The following is a 17,204-nucleotide window of genomic DNA, read 5'->3' on the forward strand; positions in this document are numbered from 1 at the left end:
GCGCTTTGAACCTCTATAATTTTCTCGTTTCCTCTACTCCCAGATATCCCAAGTGAGACTACTCACTACCATTTCTTCTTGAAGGGGCCAATTCACAACCAAGAATACGAGAGAGATGAAGACACAAGGGTGAAATTATAATTACACTGCACCTTACACAAGTCTCACTGATTTAAGCTTTAGTTGTTGAGTACTAAGGACATCTGCAATCCAGGCAAAAAAGTCAATCAGCCTCCCACAAAAGAATATTTAGGAAAAGGTCCTGCAGTTCTTGAGATCAGCTTGTCACATAACCTTACACAACAAATTACATTAGATGAGGCCATAGCTACTGTTCTATAGGGATGTGATAAATAAAACAGTACTTCCAGCATAGGTGGATGAAATTTCTCTTGACTAATTTATCATTTTACATGGTAAAAGAATTCATGATGCTTGAATGGGATCCAGTAGCTATGTTCTGGCTTTGCGCTGGCCAGCTAGTAACATCCATCAAACCAAACAGCTAGCAAAGAGGATTTCTGATTGTAAATGAGACCACCATGCAAGTGGTTGATGCAAAAAATACAAGTAGGAAGACCACCATAAATGTTAATAGCTCCAGTATTCTTGACCCTTCTCAAGTTTCAGTGTAGACACAGCATCTTGTAGGAAACTTCTGATTTTCTCTGGCAGTAGGTCATGGGTGCATGTCCCCCTTGACCTGGCATAGGTGTTGGTGAGAAGGAACATGATGGGTGGCTCTGTGCTTTGGGAGGGAGGTGGATAAATTCCACTTGTTTTGGTTGATGTCATGTTTCCAGTGGAGGAACTACCCCACAAGCAGTCTGGACAGCAATGTTTCCGTCTTTTTCCCAAAACCCTTAACAGTAAGCCAACTACTATCCCTACTATTCTTGTATCACTCCGGAGTACTTGGGCCTCACACTCCCTCAATTCTCTGAAATTTTGCAGTATTTTAACTCACCTGGTTTCAAGGGAGCTACTTCTAAGCAAATCAACAGAGAATCTGTTGTTGTGCTAGGAAGTCTCTCAAAGGATTTACTGTGCTGTAAGCAACCACTCTACTTTCTGTTTACCTTGCAGGTAATAACAAACATATTCCGTGGAGAGTCAAAATAGAGAAGAAACATACGAGTCAAGTCACTAAAAGAAAATTAAGGCTTACTTTTCCCTGTAAACATGTAATGCATTAATAGATTAATTTCCCATTAGACAAATGACGTAGCATGCTACGGAAGATGAACTGCATATCAGATGCAGTAAAACTCTAATCACAATTAAAATAGCCGAGTAAACATTAACTGAATCAGAACCAAGCTGCACTAGGGAAGCTCTTCACCATGGTGCTATGTTTGAAGTATAGTTTATATGCCAGGGCTTACTGACTGCATTAAAGTTACCCTGGTTACTGAGGACTCCCATTCAATCACCTGAAATTTGTTGTCTCTGCAGTGGAGAACTGTGTGTTTATTACAGAGTTGGGTTTTGATAAAATGACCCAGAATACAAACACAGATATCTGAACCAGTGTATTTAAAATTGAAATTAAAAAACAGAAACAAATATCTCTCGATCCATGTCTTCAACATTAGACATGTGACAAGGAGTACAGTAATCAAAGATGCAGCAAAATTGTCATGATCATGATAACATGGAAATACTTACCATAGCATGATGATAAATGACAATATTGGTAACTATGTTGAGACAAATAGTTGAACAAAATATAATTACATAGCTTTAGCATCATCATTTTTCTAAAGCAGCATAGTCATTTGGAAGGACAATCTGAATCATGTGTAATTCTAACTGTTACATGAAATAAAGGATAAAGTCAATCAAGCCTGCTCTTCTGCAAGATAATTCACTCTGGATACATGAACATAACCATATAAATCTTCAGGTTTCATCAGGTCAATCAGAACAGTCAACTAGGATAAATAGTCTTGGGAAGAGTTTAGAAAACTAAAAGCCACATCAGGCCTGCAGTACACATGGTCCTTAGCTTATGTAAAGTATATGACCCTTAAAGAAAGTATGTTCATTGGTGTCAACTCAGGTCCAGGATGAATCTATGAAATAGTTTGAAAACCATGGATACAATTGATAGAAGGATGTAGATTCAGAAGAACTGCGTGTTAAGTAATCGGGAAGATATACATGTTACGAGCTTGGATTTTTCCTAACCTCTTCATCCCAATCAAAATCTAATGTAGCATCATCTAGCTCTGCTATTGAGAAGAGAGATTTCTGTGTTATCACACTGGTTTTACCAGCATTTCCCAACACAAAACTCTTCCTTCTGCTAGGATTGCTCACGTGCACCTTCAGTGAGGTACTATGACTTTCCTTGTTAGTGTCAGTCCTAATGGCAGGTGAGGTTTCTGATTTTGACTCAGGACGTGACACAAAGGAGAAAGTTGACAGTTTGGCTAATGTGCTGGAGCGCACCTTCCCTGTGCTTGGGTCACCAAGTTTCTCCTCTCCTTCCCTTTTCTTCTCAGGAGGTGGATGTGACGCAGCATCAAAACTGACATCAGAGCATATTGTTGCACTTCCTCCGATTTCTTTCCCTAAGGCCTGACTCTCCTGCTCTTCTTTCTCTTTATTTTCAATTGACTGTTTTTCCAAACTACATTTTCCTAAGCGAGTCAATGTCATCTTGCCTTCCTCGGGGGGGCAGCATGCTTCTGGCACCTGCTCTCCCCGGAGCTGCTCCCCCGGCTTAAAAATAGTTTCACTGTGAAAAAGAGAAACTTCTTCATTTTTCTTCTCTGAAGAATGATCAAGTTTTGTCCTTGGTCTGAAAGAAAATTTAGCCAGTTTAGCAGCTGGGGGACTTTCACTGTCGAAGATTTCTGGTTCATGGGAACTTACATTTGTTTCCTTCACTACTTGACGTTTACTTTGTTTTCTCAGGGAAATTGTTGCACTTTTTGCTGCTACAGATATACTGTTCTCTTCTTCCCCTAGCACAGAATCTGCATCACTTGAAAGATTTGACAGGCCAGAGGCAGGTAATACTGAATGAAGAGCCTTTGCCTCAGGGTCCTGTGTACTTGTAAAGAACCCACGTGATTTCTCCGTGTGCAGCCTCTGCCACCTTTTAGAAGCATGTTGTGTAATAACTGAATCCTGTACACTAGCACTTGGTGATGCTGGGTCTGGAATATGAGCTTCTGAAGAAGAACAGTTGTGTTCTTCAGTCCTTTTCCTGCTTAACTTGGAAACTTTGTCCTGTTTCAAAGGAGCGTGCAGATCCACAGCTGTTAGTGACTCTCGTATTCCATTTCCCTTCATAGGTACTGAAGCAGATCTTTCTTCAGAACAGGATGTTTTACACGGGGTTTTTGAAGCCAAGTTATTTGGAGATATCTTGGGCACTGGAGACTTCTTCTGAGAAGTTTCTTCAGCATCAACTCTGCGCTCTTCCAGGCTGTCAAACCATGCCAGGCTGTTGGTATTTTTGTTATTACCATGTGCTTGGTTGCACAAGGTTTCTGGATGAATATCCCTGTCACAGCTGCCTTCAGGCAAAGGCGGCTGTGACTCAGAGTTATCCTCTTGTTGCTCTGAAGGTTCTGACTGAGACCTTTGCTTTGACTGTCCAAACACATCCCCGTTCAAGCATCTTGTGGTAGCACTGAAATTTGTCTCTTCAGGCTGCAGCTGGGATGAATTTTCCACTTGCAATCTATAAAGTGAAAAAAAAAAGGCCATAGTAAATTATTTTTCTTTCTTTTTCTTTCTTCATTGCATTATTGATACTTAATAGATATGACTGTTGGAAAGCTACAAATAACATAGGTCACAAAGGTATAGTGCTAAGTTTCACATACAGTTACAAAAGCTGGTGTTGCAGTCTGTGATCTTTCAGCACCTTTGACAGTAATTGGTAGAATTTACTGTCCCTAATTGATAGATGGACAGAGGAAGTAACCACCTAAACTGCATTTCCTTGGTAAACCAAACAGAAAAAAATAAAAACTAAACAAACAGCTTTGCACTACTTACAACCATTGCTAAAGTCCCTCAGGATTTTACATATTCTGTAAATCTATCTTCTAGAACAGGAACCTAATTAAATTTATCCTGAACCAGACAAAGCCTCAAACAAGTTATTGGAATGGAAAATCTAGGTATTACTTGGAACAGTGGTTGTTGTTGTTGGATTTCTCTCATAATCTCTATGTACACAACATGTCAAAAACTCCATATGATAGAGTGAAAGCATCTCAGATCACTTATAACACCTAATTATGACTGTCTGTGGCTATCAGTATTCTCATGGCCCTCCAAAACAACAGAGGTGCTAGAATGAGGGTTCCCTCCAATCTCATTATAGCTGATATTCTGTCTATTGTACTTAAACATATAATTTCAAAGGGAGACAGTATTCTGGTTTTTTGGTAAATAGTGATACAAACCATGAGTGAAAAGCAGCCACAGTCCACCCCAAAAGTAAATACATTTCTGTGAGAGAAATGATACTTATGCATTATAAACAGTTTCTCTGCTATATGAGAGAGAAAACATTACATTGACAAGTATGTTTTAGAGTAATTATCATAACTGTTTACTAACATGTTTATTCTTAAATTTTTTATGGGATATAGACTATGACTCGTCATGAAGGGATGAGAGATATATGTTTGTTTTATTGAAATATAGCTTAGGGGGAATGCATGGAACAAGTCTTCCAGTACAGAATAGGTTGTTTTAAAGAGGATATTATTTTAGTATTCCCTAAGCTGCTTAAGGGACAGAAGAAGAAATCAGCTTAATTTGCAGCATAGGGGGTTCAATGAGATACTGGGAAAACCTTTACGAGCATTGGGTGGAGCAATCATGGAATAGACTATACAGTGGCAATGGAAAATCCTCATCATTAGAAGGGCTTCAGAATAGATAACATGAGCCCCTGCCAGGAAGGTCAAATGCAGACCTGATCCTGTCTTTGTATTTGATCTCCCATCCCATCCTACATTTCTATGATCCCTTGTGAACACCTCTGTTTTAAAACTAGTTTTTGTCTGTCTTTGGAATATATCCTACTTTCATCTGCTTTTGTTGACTCCGTGGTTATTTAACATATCATTACTATGACTTACAAAATAAGTCTCAAAAGTAGTTAAAAGAAAAGTGAATTCTCCTAGCTGTTTCCATTAAATTCAACAACATTAATCTTTTATCTTCCTTTAACAACATTAGTCTTTTATCTTCCTTTAACAACAAGAAAGTACAAGTTTCTTTAGAGCCTAATCTCATTCCAGGAAACAAGTGTTATTTTTTTGTATTTTATTTCCTTCCAATCCTTGTGTTTTTCTCTCAGCCTCAGTACATTAATAGCTTTCTATTAAAAATGACAAATAGACTTTCCAAAGATTACTGCAGTGAGCTGAAAGCTAGAGATGAGACAGTGAAAATTCCAGCATGTCAAAAAAGAAAAATCACTCGAAAGAACAGAATTTTGATCCAGGCTTACATTTTTCCTTAGCAGAAAGGGAAGGATCCCAACAAGCCCAACACAAAAGAAGGCTTAAAAAATCATGAAGCAGATCTGCTGCAAGCAACAAAAGGTTATATAAAATTATTTGATCAGCTACAGAATCTGGCATTTGGCTCTAAGAAGCTCTGCTGAAATTTATCCGAGCATAGCATTGAGATATGAGTTGAGAACTGATTAAAATGCTCTTAAAATATTTGTAAATTCCATAACCCAGAGAGAGAAATGATCTTGTGATGATCTCAAAGTGCTACTTCAAAACAATCTCTCTGATTATCCATGTCCTCTAAAGAACAAGTCCCTTCCCAATGCCAGACCCTATTTTTAGACTCTCTCCAAATATTATTGTGAAACAACTTCTTTTTCACTTCTGAATTAGTTTGTTGCTTTGTATAGACCTGTCAAGTCTTTGTAGCTCTTTGTGCAGAAGATCTTGCAGCTCCAGCCGTTCCAATATGAGTTCACACTGTGTTCGGTACTGCGCCATTGGATTTTCGGGAAATGAGGTGTGTAAGGCATTGATGCCTCCAAGAAGTGCACCCCCCTATGTCAACAAAGAGATTGGAGAAAAAAAATAGTAGGAAACTACTTTTATTATTCAGCACCAAATTAACACAGTGGAGATCATTTTATCCAAAATTCTCCCCTAGATATTTTAAAGCTTAAGGTAAAAATATTTATTAATTGTATCCACATAAATAATCCCATTAGGTCTGCTCACATAGGCAAAGTTGCTCATACACATAAAGCAATTACATGATCAAGCCTGCAGTTTACTCGTCCTGGTTTATTTTTATTGATACAAAGAATGGGAAGTCCACCTAAGGCTTGAGAACATCATGACTGAAAATGAAAATGACAGTTATAAAAGTTTTCCAAATACCTGGTAAAAATTCTGCCCATGTGAGGAACTTTTATAACAGAAGTAGTTCTGACTACTAGAAGTTTTCATTAGCTTTGCCTAATTCCTTAAAGGGAAAGACTTGGGTATTAAGGTTTACCAACACAGGGTGACTTGTCTGGCAGAAATATTTCTGAGTAGTTCTTTAAGAGTAACTATTTGGGAGTAATTCCAGTGACTTGTAAGTGATTTTAACCTGGGACAATTTTGCTGTGCCTTGTAAAAATTAAATAATTTTTATTTGGAGCAGAGCATCTTGCACAGTGATTTGTTCCACAACAAATAATCTAGAATAGCTCTGTAGTTAATTGCCCTTTGGGAAAAAACACCTCACACCACAAACCCTCTATTTTGCCACAAATTAGTTAGTGTTTACCACTCCTGTCTAATCTATAAAATTCAGTACAAGTAATGAACAAGATATGTATCAAGTACCATGAGAGCAATAGCACAAGTCGGTAGAGTCTCCAGATACAGAAATTGCTGCATATGGTATCACATGTACCATACATTTTCAACTGTGGCAATTTATGGTTCTCTCGTTTTGAAAAGTTTAAATTTTATATTAAAAAAATTACATGGAAAAACATAATTCTGTTGGCTAATTAAAGCCCTCTAACACTGCACACTGCTAAAAATAAGGCCATTCATGCAACCTTTAATGTATCTCACTGAAGTTACCACTTGGGGTTGTTTTTCTGCATATCACTTCAGGCACATGATGGATCTGTTCCACACAGAAGCACAAGTCTGTAGTCTCTGCAGTATTTGCTTCGGGAACTGGAAAGTTCACAGGTAATGAGGTGGGGACTCAGTGTCTTGGTTAGAACAGTTAAAAGCAGCCAAGGAGAACCAGATTCCACGTCTGACACTAAGTTCTAGTTCTTGTGACTCAGAATGAGCCAGTTAAGAAAAGGTTTTGAAAGACAATAAATCTGTAAGTGGGATCCTGATGTGGTGTGTGCACAGAAGGAAATTGCAGAAAACAGAAAATATGCTCAAACACTCAGAGTGTTACTACTCTGAAACCCCAAACATCTCTCATGGGGTATGTTCCAGCAGACAATTTCTTCTCATTGTGCATAATTCAGCCTCACATCATAGAACAGGAGTAGTACCATCCCATCACTTCACAAGGACTGTGTGAAGATACGTGAACTGGTATTTCTGAAATATTTAAGTACACTGGAAATGAATTCCACAGAAAAATATGTGAAGAAATTGAGAATACTGACTTTAGAACAGCAGGCAATAAAGAAAATATTGAGCAAAACATTAACAAAAGATAGTTCCTTTTGGCCTGATTACTGTCAGCCTGTGACCTAAAGATCCAGTGGAAAAAAATTAGATATATGGCCATGGGGTACAATAATGTCTTGTCCTCACTGACTTTTCAGTGCTGTACTCGGCCATCACAATGAGCTTCTTTTAAATAGTCTGTGTATTTGTGTGTGAAGTTCTAAGTGAATTTAAAATATCTGTGAGGTTTCATTCCTGTGCTGGTGCTCATGTCTCTGAGATATCTGCCCCTCTGAGATTCTGATATATCATTTTGAGTAGAGGAAGGTAACCATATGACAAAATCACATGCTGAGGGCAGAGGATCTAGAACAGAGAAAGAAAAAAAAGAAAGTGTTACAGAGAAAGTTAGCAGAAAGGAAGGGCGTAAAATGCCCAGGAATGGGAAAATCCAATATAAAAAGGAATAAAAGAAGAGTGATTGTAAAGGGAATAAAACAAGGATGGAAACATGACCAAGAGAAGGAGGGAGACAGTATTAACAAGAGGAAATGAGACAAAGAAGAGATCAAGTGGGGGAATTGAAATATGTTGACAAAGTAGGAAGAGAAATATAAGGGTGAATTCGAGGACAAAATGAACAAAAAACCACAATGAACTAGGTTGGTGAAGAAAATTTTATAGTCTTCCTTCCCAAGAGGGCTCACAAGAAATATCTGAACACTCGCAGGAGAACTGTAAACTTTAAATTTATACTGGTAAGAATATGACTTATTGTAGAAGTTCCAAAGACAGTGTTGAAGATGGAGTTTGCTGAGGTAAAAGGTGGTAGCTAGTCCTTCAAGAAGGATACTCGTATTTCCCCATTTACAACCTCATTCTACAGACTGACAATTAGGTTGGAAACAGAGGATGTATCTATACAAAATGTTGTGGGTTTTTTTTTTCTAGAGAAGAAATCCATTTCTGAAAATAAACTTTTGCATGCTACTTCTATCTTTTTTTACTAAAACAAAGAAATCTCTTCCATCAAAAAAGAAACAGTTTCAGTGAATCATTTATACTTTCCAGGAGGAAAGTAAAATTTGAACTTAAATAGCAGAGCACAAATTTGCAGATTCCTAGCAAAAATGAACACATTTGTCTACTTGTTCATAAGAAGTGAAGAGTGGAACAAATACAGTGAGCACACCAACTACTCCCAGGTAGTCTTCTGCAGTCATAATTCAGGCAAATTTCTCACTGACTCTTACTAGACAGATGCTTGTCATGCAAACTGCAGCCCTTGAGGGCAGTGCTGCAGAAAAATGAAAGAGTGAGCCATAGTTAAAACAATTCTTTTGCTTTTACTCATGCTGATGAGGTAGAGAGACACAGAGATGACATACTATTATATGCATACATTTCACTTTTTGATCTCTTACCAAAAACAAACAAAGAAAATTAGTATTTCAGAGTTCTTATATCCAAAACCGTATTGCTTCGAAATCACTGTCCCATCAAATTCCCATCTAGTTAATTACAGGTTTAATTGCAGTTAATGAACACTTATGTGATATCTTCCGCTATTTCAGCAGCTTCACATTTTAACTTAGATGCAGTGCTGTCATTGAAAAGCTGAGCTCTTCAAAACAGCGCAATAATCTTTTCCTACTTAATAAGGTCAGGCCCTGTAGTATTTTTGAGATAAATTCTATTTGCTACATTGTGCAGTAGATTATCTGTGGCACAAATTGCAAGTCTCTCAACCCTCACTGAAAGAACAAGGGAGATCACAAGGGCCTACCTGCCACATGTGACTTTGTGCACCTATCCTGAAGAGCTTTGTTTCCAAAAAGGAACATATCTACTCCTGCAAAGGTCTTTCAGGTCCATTGAGCTAATGGGTGCTATATAAAACTTTGAATATATTCATATCAACCCATACAGAAACATAGGAAATGCCATTTTGGATCAGATCAGTCAGCTGTGCAGTGGAGTACACCATCTCTGACAGAGCCAAACCCAAATATTTCAGACGTGCTAAAAGCTCCTACGCATAAAACTTTGGGTAATCTGCTTATGGTAATTTTTTTCCTACTCCAAAGCATGAAGGTTTATTTCTCTTAAAAATATTCTATCTGAAGTAATAATGCCTATATTATTTTCTACATTTCTACTAAAAAAAAAAACCCTTCTATCAGATTCACATTTCCTTTATTAATTCCAAGTGTGCTGCCTTTTCAACATCCTAACAATGTTACAGTAAACTAAAATCTAGCTTTCCACATTTATTTAATGGCTTTTTACATGGAAGTATTACATAAATCCACATGATAACTGGAATGCACAATTTTCGGTCCAACCACGTTCGGAATTTGAAGGTTTCTCAGAGTAAAATTAGTCTTCTACAAGTTCTGAGTTTTACTATTACCACCAACATAGTTCAAAATGATTTAATGGCAAAATAAAGTGTAGGTCTTGGCAAATGTTCGGACTTGTTTAAAAAAATTATTAGGTTCTCTCATACCTAGTTAATTAGTGACTACATAACATCACGGAGAAAAAACCCATCAGAGGCTATTAAACATGGAATTTATGGCTTAAAAGCTCTTTAAAATGTAGATTACCAAAACTCAATAGTATGCCAAAACTTCACTTAGACTGCGAAGTCTATAAAAAAAGGTATCAGGCCTTTATTGCTAATCCAGATTTTTCAGTATAATCTCTGTTTAAGGATTTTAACAATCCAGATGGACTAAAAAAGACTTGTCAAGGTCTCTGATGACCTTCTTTCCATGAGTCTATAAAACCCTTCCCAAAGAGATGAAGGTATCTGGCACATGTGTACATGAAAAACTAAACCCCTTCAATGGGGTACTGCAGCAATGGCAATGTCTGCAAGAAACCTTACCTGCATAGAAGATTCCATCACTGACACCACAGTTACTGCATCTTCCAAAGTCACAGTATCTCTAAACATCAACCGGGCGTGAGCTATCAAAAATATCAAAAAGCGTTACCAAAGTCAAAACCAATTTTTTGTACTAGAAGGAACAAGATATTTCTTCAAATTTCTTCAGCTCTTCAAACACTTGGACAAGGGCATAACTTAAACATAAATATGATAATTTTTGATTTTAGGGTCAATTTCAATGGAAATTGAAAGCCTTAGTTTTTCTAGTAAACAATGTGGTGTGACTTTCAAATTACAGTTACACTGACAGTTTGAATAAACATGCTCAAAATTCTACAATTAAAAATGTAAAGTTCAGATATCACAACAAAGAGTGTGATATGAAACATCTCTATATAGGTACATGTCATCACCATAAAGTGAAAAAATAAAATCTAGTTTTCATCACAGGTCAGAAGAAATTTGATTTCCTCTACACTGGTCTGTATTACAAATTTACCATCATTTAAAATGCTTTCCTCTACAGCAGCTTAATGTTTTCTTCCGTCCCTTTCTTAAGTTAGCAAAACAAAAATGAATTTTCGTAAAGAGATATACTGCAAATAATTTACCACATGAAGCCTTTCTCCTGATTGGTTGTGGAAACACACTCAAGTCTTAGTCAGAGAAAAGCAGATTAATTAATACTATCTACATAATAGTTTAAAAGAACAAAATATTACTAAAAGCTCCAATCACATGAACTAATAAGAATGGAAGAAACACTGAATGTGAAAATTACATGTGAATCCCAGAAGTTAGGAATGTCTTTCACTTAAATGGAGAATGTCTTTCCCCCAAAATGGAGAACAAGATATAAACATCTGACGCAGGAAGCACTACATTGCCAGTTACGATTGTTAAACAAAATACAGTACATAATTTTAAATTCATCCCAAAAATATTTGATATGTCATTTTATAAAATAAAATCATGTTAAGACAAAAACCTACTGCTTCCTTTGTTTTTGTTCTTATAAATGAAATATGATTTGAACTCAGCATTGGAAATGCTGAAGTTGTATTGCAAAATACAGACTTGATTACTGATACTTACAGAAACAAAAAACATGCTATGTTTATGTTTATATTAATTTTGGGATAGAAATAAATATTTGACTCAAATGAAGCCAAGTAAATCCTGAGACTGTTTTTCATATAGGCACATAATTTCTGAGATTTTTCTCTCAAATATTATTTCTTCCAGTGGTTTAGCTGTTTATTACGTGTGTGAGAATGTCAAAACTAAAAGTGGTTTTGATAATCTAAATGTAACACCTTTTCCCACATTCAAAATCTTCAACTCACAGTCTCTTAGATTAGAAAGATAAAACAATGCAATAATCACCTCTATAGAAAAGCTACTATTCTGCTTACTGGCTATAATTACACCCCTCTTCATTTCATAAAGGTTAATTGTTAGCCTAAAAATAAAAATGCTGGGACCTTACCCTCTGCAAGGCGTATCAAACTCTCCAATAAGCGGATGGTGGTCCGGGCAGCGTTCCTGCAGTCACTCTGACGCTGCATTTGATAGTAGCGTACAAGGATCAGGTTACTCTCATCGGACAATTTCGGCTGTATGCTTTTTATAAGGCAGAAGTAGGTTTTCATCTTTTCCATGCTCCAGAGCTTTTCTGATTTGCTTGGGCAACCTGCATTAGAACTGCCTTATCAGTAATTCTTTAACAACAGACATCAAGTTTCTTCCTAAGAATTTCTGTTAAACAGACAGGTGACTATGAAAGACACATTACTGTACTTTCGGGGCACACTGGCTGGTCTGTACACTAGTCCTCAAGAACTTGGTCAAATTCCAGTGCAGAATTTTACACCATCCAATCCCTCTCCTATCAAAATCCACAGTAAAGCCTCCAGTCATTTCAGCAGAACTGCTCAGTCAGCCTCACTGCCCACCAGATGGTATAGGCAGTACCAAGTGCTTTGGAATTCCTTAAAATGAAAAATCCTACATGAGTGTATGTACCTCCTCTGTCTGTTTTACCTACCTTGTAGGAACCAAAAGCTACCTGCCATATTCTGAACACTTTTTGTAGGGAAATACTTAAGAAAGAGAAGGAAGCTAGCCAAAGAAGTTTCCTCTAATCACTTCTTACGCAATGGGGATCAAATTCATGTTCCTAAAGTGGATGGGGAAGGCACTGGTTAAAATTCAATCATATTGCCTTCCCTAAGTCTAGAGCACAAAGTTCCACATTGGGAACACCACTGTTCATTCTTTGAGCCCTGCAGCACATGCAGCTCCAATCTGTTCTGCCTGAATTAGGTTTCCCATTAACACAAGTACAATTGCATGGAGTTTAGAGTCTGCAGATCACACAATGTAAAGGTGCAGGATGGAAACCATCCACTTACTGAGCAGCCTGGCCTGAAATCTCTTGATGATCACAGAGTAAAAGCACAGTGTTCTCAGCTCACCCCTCCTAATTAATTTCTATCTTAGTCCTACTTGAAAAACAACCATACAGCAGAAAATCACCATAAAAATGTATTCACTGATTAGTATGAAAGACTCAAGAATAACAAACCAAAAGGTAGGGAAATAAAAGAAACCAAGAAAAAACAAAACCAGAACTAACCAACCAAAAAACACCTTACAATTTAAAAAGACTACTCTTACCTTTATTTTGCAAGATGAAGGATGAAATGATGCGGTCCCATTCCTCATTCTTTGTATCCAGCAATACTAAGACCAGGTCAAATCTGCTCAACAGGGGACTGCCAAGAGCTATGTTGACAGAGACAGACTCACTAGGGTCATAATGGCCTTTTGGGTTTGTTGCTGCCAGGATAGTTGTCCTTGTATTAAGCTTGCACACCAAGCTAGAGAAAAGAATGGTGAACATTATGGTTGAATTAAATTGGTAGGGAAAGTTATTTCAAAGTGTTTAAAAATTTACATGTTTTTACACCATAAAGAGCATAAGAGCTAAACAATGTACACAATTATTGTATTAATTTTTATTATATGTACAGCTTTTCTCAGTAGCAGAGTAACAACTAGATAGACAGTGATCAGGCTACAAAAAGTAACTGACTAATATTGCTGCAAGTAATCTCTATATACAGCTAGGTCCTTAAATAGTGAAAACCAACATTACTTTTCAGATAATACAATAAAATGTAACATACACATATGTTTTATTCCTACGTGTAAACATTAATATGAACCCAAGCCAACAATGATGGCAGCCATTTTCCTCTTTTAACCATGATGCCCTTGCATGTGCTTGTAGATGTGAAGCAAGATTATTTTTTATTCTAGTAGTCCAAGTGCACTCTTTTTGGTTAAGGCAGCGGCAGGAGCATTCTAACTTTGGTTTGCCTCTGAGCTATTTCTAGTCATCTCCTGAGTAACTGCAGCCTCATGTCCAAAGTTCTTCTGTAACTGAGAGGAAGGACCACAGAGCTTCCACTGGCTCACACCCAACAGGAAAAAACACTTATCTCCCATGCACTAAAATAAGACCCAAATTAACAAGGTGCTTAATCTATCTGTGCTAAGTTACTACTCAAAAAACTTTCATTATATGTAGTCCTTAGAAGTGAGCAACTGAGGCTACATGTGCAAGTTAGTAAACAGTGTTTGGGGTCTACGAAACACAACTGACCACAACAAGGAACCTAGCTAAAATATGTCACTGTCTTACTAAGGAGACAGGATCAGGTTGATTCCAAATATTTGTGCCCAGCTGCATTATTAGCAAAGGCTAGTAATCACCCAGGTGAGACTGACATCACTTGACTGCTGTCTGCCAAAGAGAGTGGAAACACTCAGAATAAGGAAAGGACATGATCAGCTAGAGAAGCCAAGATGTGATAGGAGCAAGAGCTGAGCTGAATGCAATACGAAGGAATATGAAAAGGGTGATTCCTTTTGAGTAGAAGGAATTGCAGCAATACCAGCCAGAAAATTATTTGGGCCTGGACAAGAGCTGCATATGACTGAGAGAATGAGATATGAGCTCAAAGATCCAAGTGGTGGGCAGGAGTGTGTGTGGAGGAATAGCAGATTTGAACATACAGTACTTTGAAAAAAGAGAGAGAGGAACTAAAAGTAAGCAGGAGTTTACGTCACGCCCAACACATAAAATTCAGTAGCCTGGAAGTCTCTTTATCTGTTTTTGTTGCCATGCAGTATTACTGGACTTGACAGGGCAAGAGGACATAATCTCAAGCTGTGCCAGGGAAGGTTCAGGTTGGACATCAGGAAAAATTTCTCCACTGAAAGGGTCATCAAGCATTGGAATGGGCCACCCAGGGAGGTGGTGGAGCCACCACCCCTGGAAGTTTTCAAGCAATGACTGGACATGGCACTTAGTGCTATGATCTAGTTGATACTGTAGTGATCAGTCAAAGGTTGGACTCGATGATCTTAGAGGTCTTTTCCAACCTAATTGATTCTATGATTCTGTGATGTTGGTGAAATGAAGTCCCACTTTCTGAGTTGCAACAAAAAAAAAGTTACTAAGTTCCTCATTTCACATATGATTAGTACAACCACTTGCAGCAAAGGACAAGGAAAAGAACACCAAGTCTTCTTAGGAAAGTACCTGGCCTAAAGTGGTAGATTGAAAACTCAACATGAAGAGGGTATGTATTTATTCTGATCACTTGCAACCTCTGGTCCAGTGCACTGTCCTTGGAAATGCTGACTCGTCTAGTTTAAGAATACTGCTGAGAACTAAACTCTTAAGTACAACAAAGAAAATAGATATATTTAATTAGCATGACAAACCTTGTAAGTACAAGACAAACATCCTATATTGTTTTATTGCACATGTTAACATGCCACTTACCCTGCCTTTGCAACACTGATGGTTTGTTGCTCCATTGCCTCATGGATGCTGGTTCTGTCATGTTCTTTGATACTGTTGAACTCATCAATGCAACAAAGGCCTCCATCTGCAAGCACCAGTGCTCCAGCTTCCAAATTCCACTCCCCAAAGTCCTTCACAGCAGTCACTGTCAAGCCTGAAGAATCAATTACTTTAGTCAGTCTTTTCCTTAAAATGCAGGAATGCACTTGAGTGAAAGAAAGGGACCCAGTGTACTGGCTTGTGCCATGGACAGAAGGCAGAGCAGTAGGGTAGCTCCACCACATATCTCTACCACGAAACTCACTTTAGAGCTACTGGTAATCAATCCCACTAGTGTTGCGGCAGGTTAGCCTGGAGCTGTGGAGCAGATTCTGTTAAACTTGCCGTGTTTGATTGTGACTTGTTTTAGGACTTTGTTAAATGAACGAAAGAGATTAGGATATGAAGACTAGGTCTGCCAGATCATATTGAAAATTAGGGCAAATGCAAAGATTGCAAAATTATGCAATGGACCCATTCAGATCCTCTTCCTCCTCAACTACTAAAACAGACAAAATTTTGGAGCTGCAAAGTTTGGAAAAAGAAATGTATTTCAGTCTCACATAACACCTTGTCCCAGGAGGCAGAGTCAAATTCTTCCCTTAAACTAAGGTAGTTACATTTCTTTATGAGATTTTGGTTTCCTCTAAGCATTAAGTAAAAGTGAATATCTAAAGATGCCCAAGGATGACATGGCGGAAGAAAAATAAAAAAAAAGTTACCCAGTAAATCTACACACGATACAACATCATATGGATGGCAAGTCAAACAGCCTGCACAACTGTGGAAACAGCCACACATTAGCAAGTACGTGCAGCTCCTTTCAATCCTTCTATTCCCTATTTCCCAGCTTCTTCTCTATCTTTAGCCCTCATTTTTCACTCCAGTGTTCTGCTCAAAATATCCTAGTAGTTGACAAGCTGCAACCAGCCTAAAATCTCCTGGAATTCTATGACAAAGCCTGTACAAGAATCCCGCTCCCCGCCGTTTGGTTCAGGGAAGAGAGGCTGCAGAGACCTTCTCGTTGCTGCACAGCCCATCACAGTACCCATTTGTTCTCAAGTGGCCAGCAAAAGGTTACTGGAAATATATATGTTTCCTGAAACTAATAAGTACTTCAGCTTGTTGTAAGGAATCTCCTTCACTGTGTCCAATCTTTCTCAGTTTTTGGGACTTTGCACCAAATAACCCGGGCAGTCAATCATACAGCAGAATTATAAAAGCACAAAAAAACCACATCAGGAAGTACTAGAGCCTGGATGTACATTTATTTCCATGCAGAATCTTCACCTGTGGTAGGGGTACACAACTCACACCCCCCCGAGCCCTGGGCACTCTCTGCTCTCTCCCCACAGTGGTGTGAGGGATGTCGCTGATGTTACAGTGCTGTGTCACTCCGCTTCTCCCTGTGCTCTGTGCATGGCAGCCATGAGATGGCCTCCCTCACAGGGCTCCTGCTGCCACACAAGATGGCCTCCTCTGCTGCAGAACATGGCAATCTCGCTGCACAGGGAAGGTGCATTGTCTCACAGTTTATTATGTCACCCAAGCCCTTCTTGACAAAAGAGGAAGGGGATGGTCTCCTGACAGCACAGCTGTGTAGCAGGCATGCTCCATTCCCTACACAGCCCCTCTGTGGGTGGCCTCTCCAGCAGCAGTGACACAGGCTCACAGCAGAACAGCCATGCAGACAGCCCGTCCCACCTGGGGCACCCAGCACCCCACCAGCAAACCCCCCTTT

At 38.4% G+C, this 17,204-nt stretch overlaps 1 protein-coding gene across 1 annotated transcript in view; it reads right to left on the minus strand.

Moving 5' to 3' along the window:
• Positions 1-1,519: 1,519 nt before the first annotated feature.
• The window catches only part of MCM9 (minichromosome maintenance 9 homologous recombination repair factor), a 47,423-nt gene continuing 31,738 nt past the window's right edge, over positions 1,520-17,204 (minus strand). Inside the window, exons 7-12 of the mRNA XM_027716304.2 lie at positions 15,404-15,578; positions 13,225-13,427; positions 12,035-12,238; positions 10,543-10,625; positions 5,908-6,053; positions 1,520-3,697 (exon numbers count right to left, since the gene is read on the minus strand). Coding sequence (XP_027572105.2) covers positions 2,167-3,697; positions 5,908-6,053; positions 10,543-10,625; positions 12,035-12,238; positions 13,225-13,427; positions 15,404-15,578 — 2,342 coding nt within the window. The 3' untranslated portion in view covers positions 1,520-2,166. The remainder of the gene's footprint in view (positions 3,698-5,907; positions 6,054-10,542; positions 10,626-12,034; positions 12,239-13,224; positions 13,428-15,403; positions 15,579-17,204) is intronic.

Source organism: Pipra filicauda, unplaced genomic scaffold, assembly GCF_003945595.2.
Source record: "Pipra filicauda isolate LSUMZ 115617 unplaced genomic scaffold, ASM394559v2 scaffold418_size605597_pilon, whole genome shotgun sequence".
NCBI lineage: Eukaryota > Metazoa > Chordata > Aves > Passeriformes > Pipridae > Pipra > Pipra filicauda.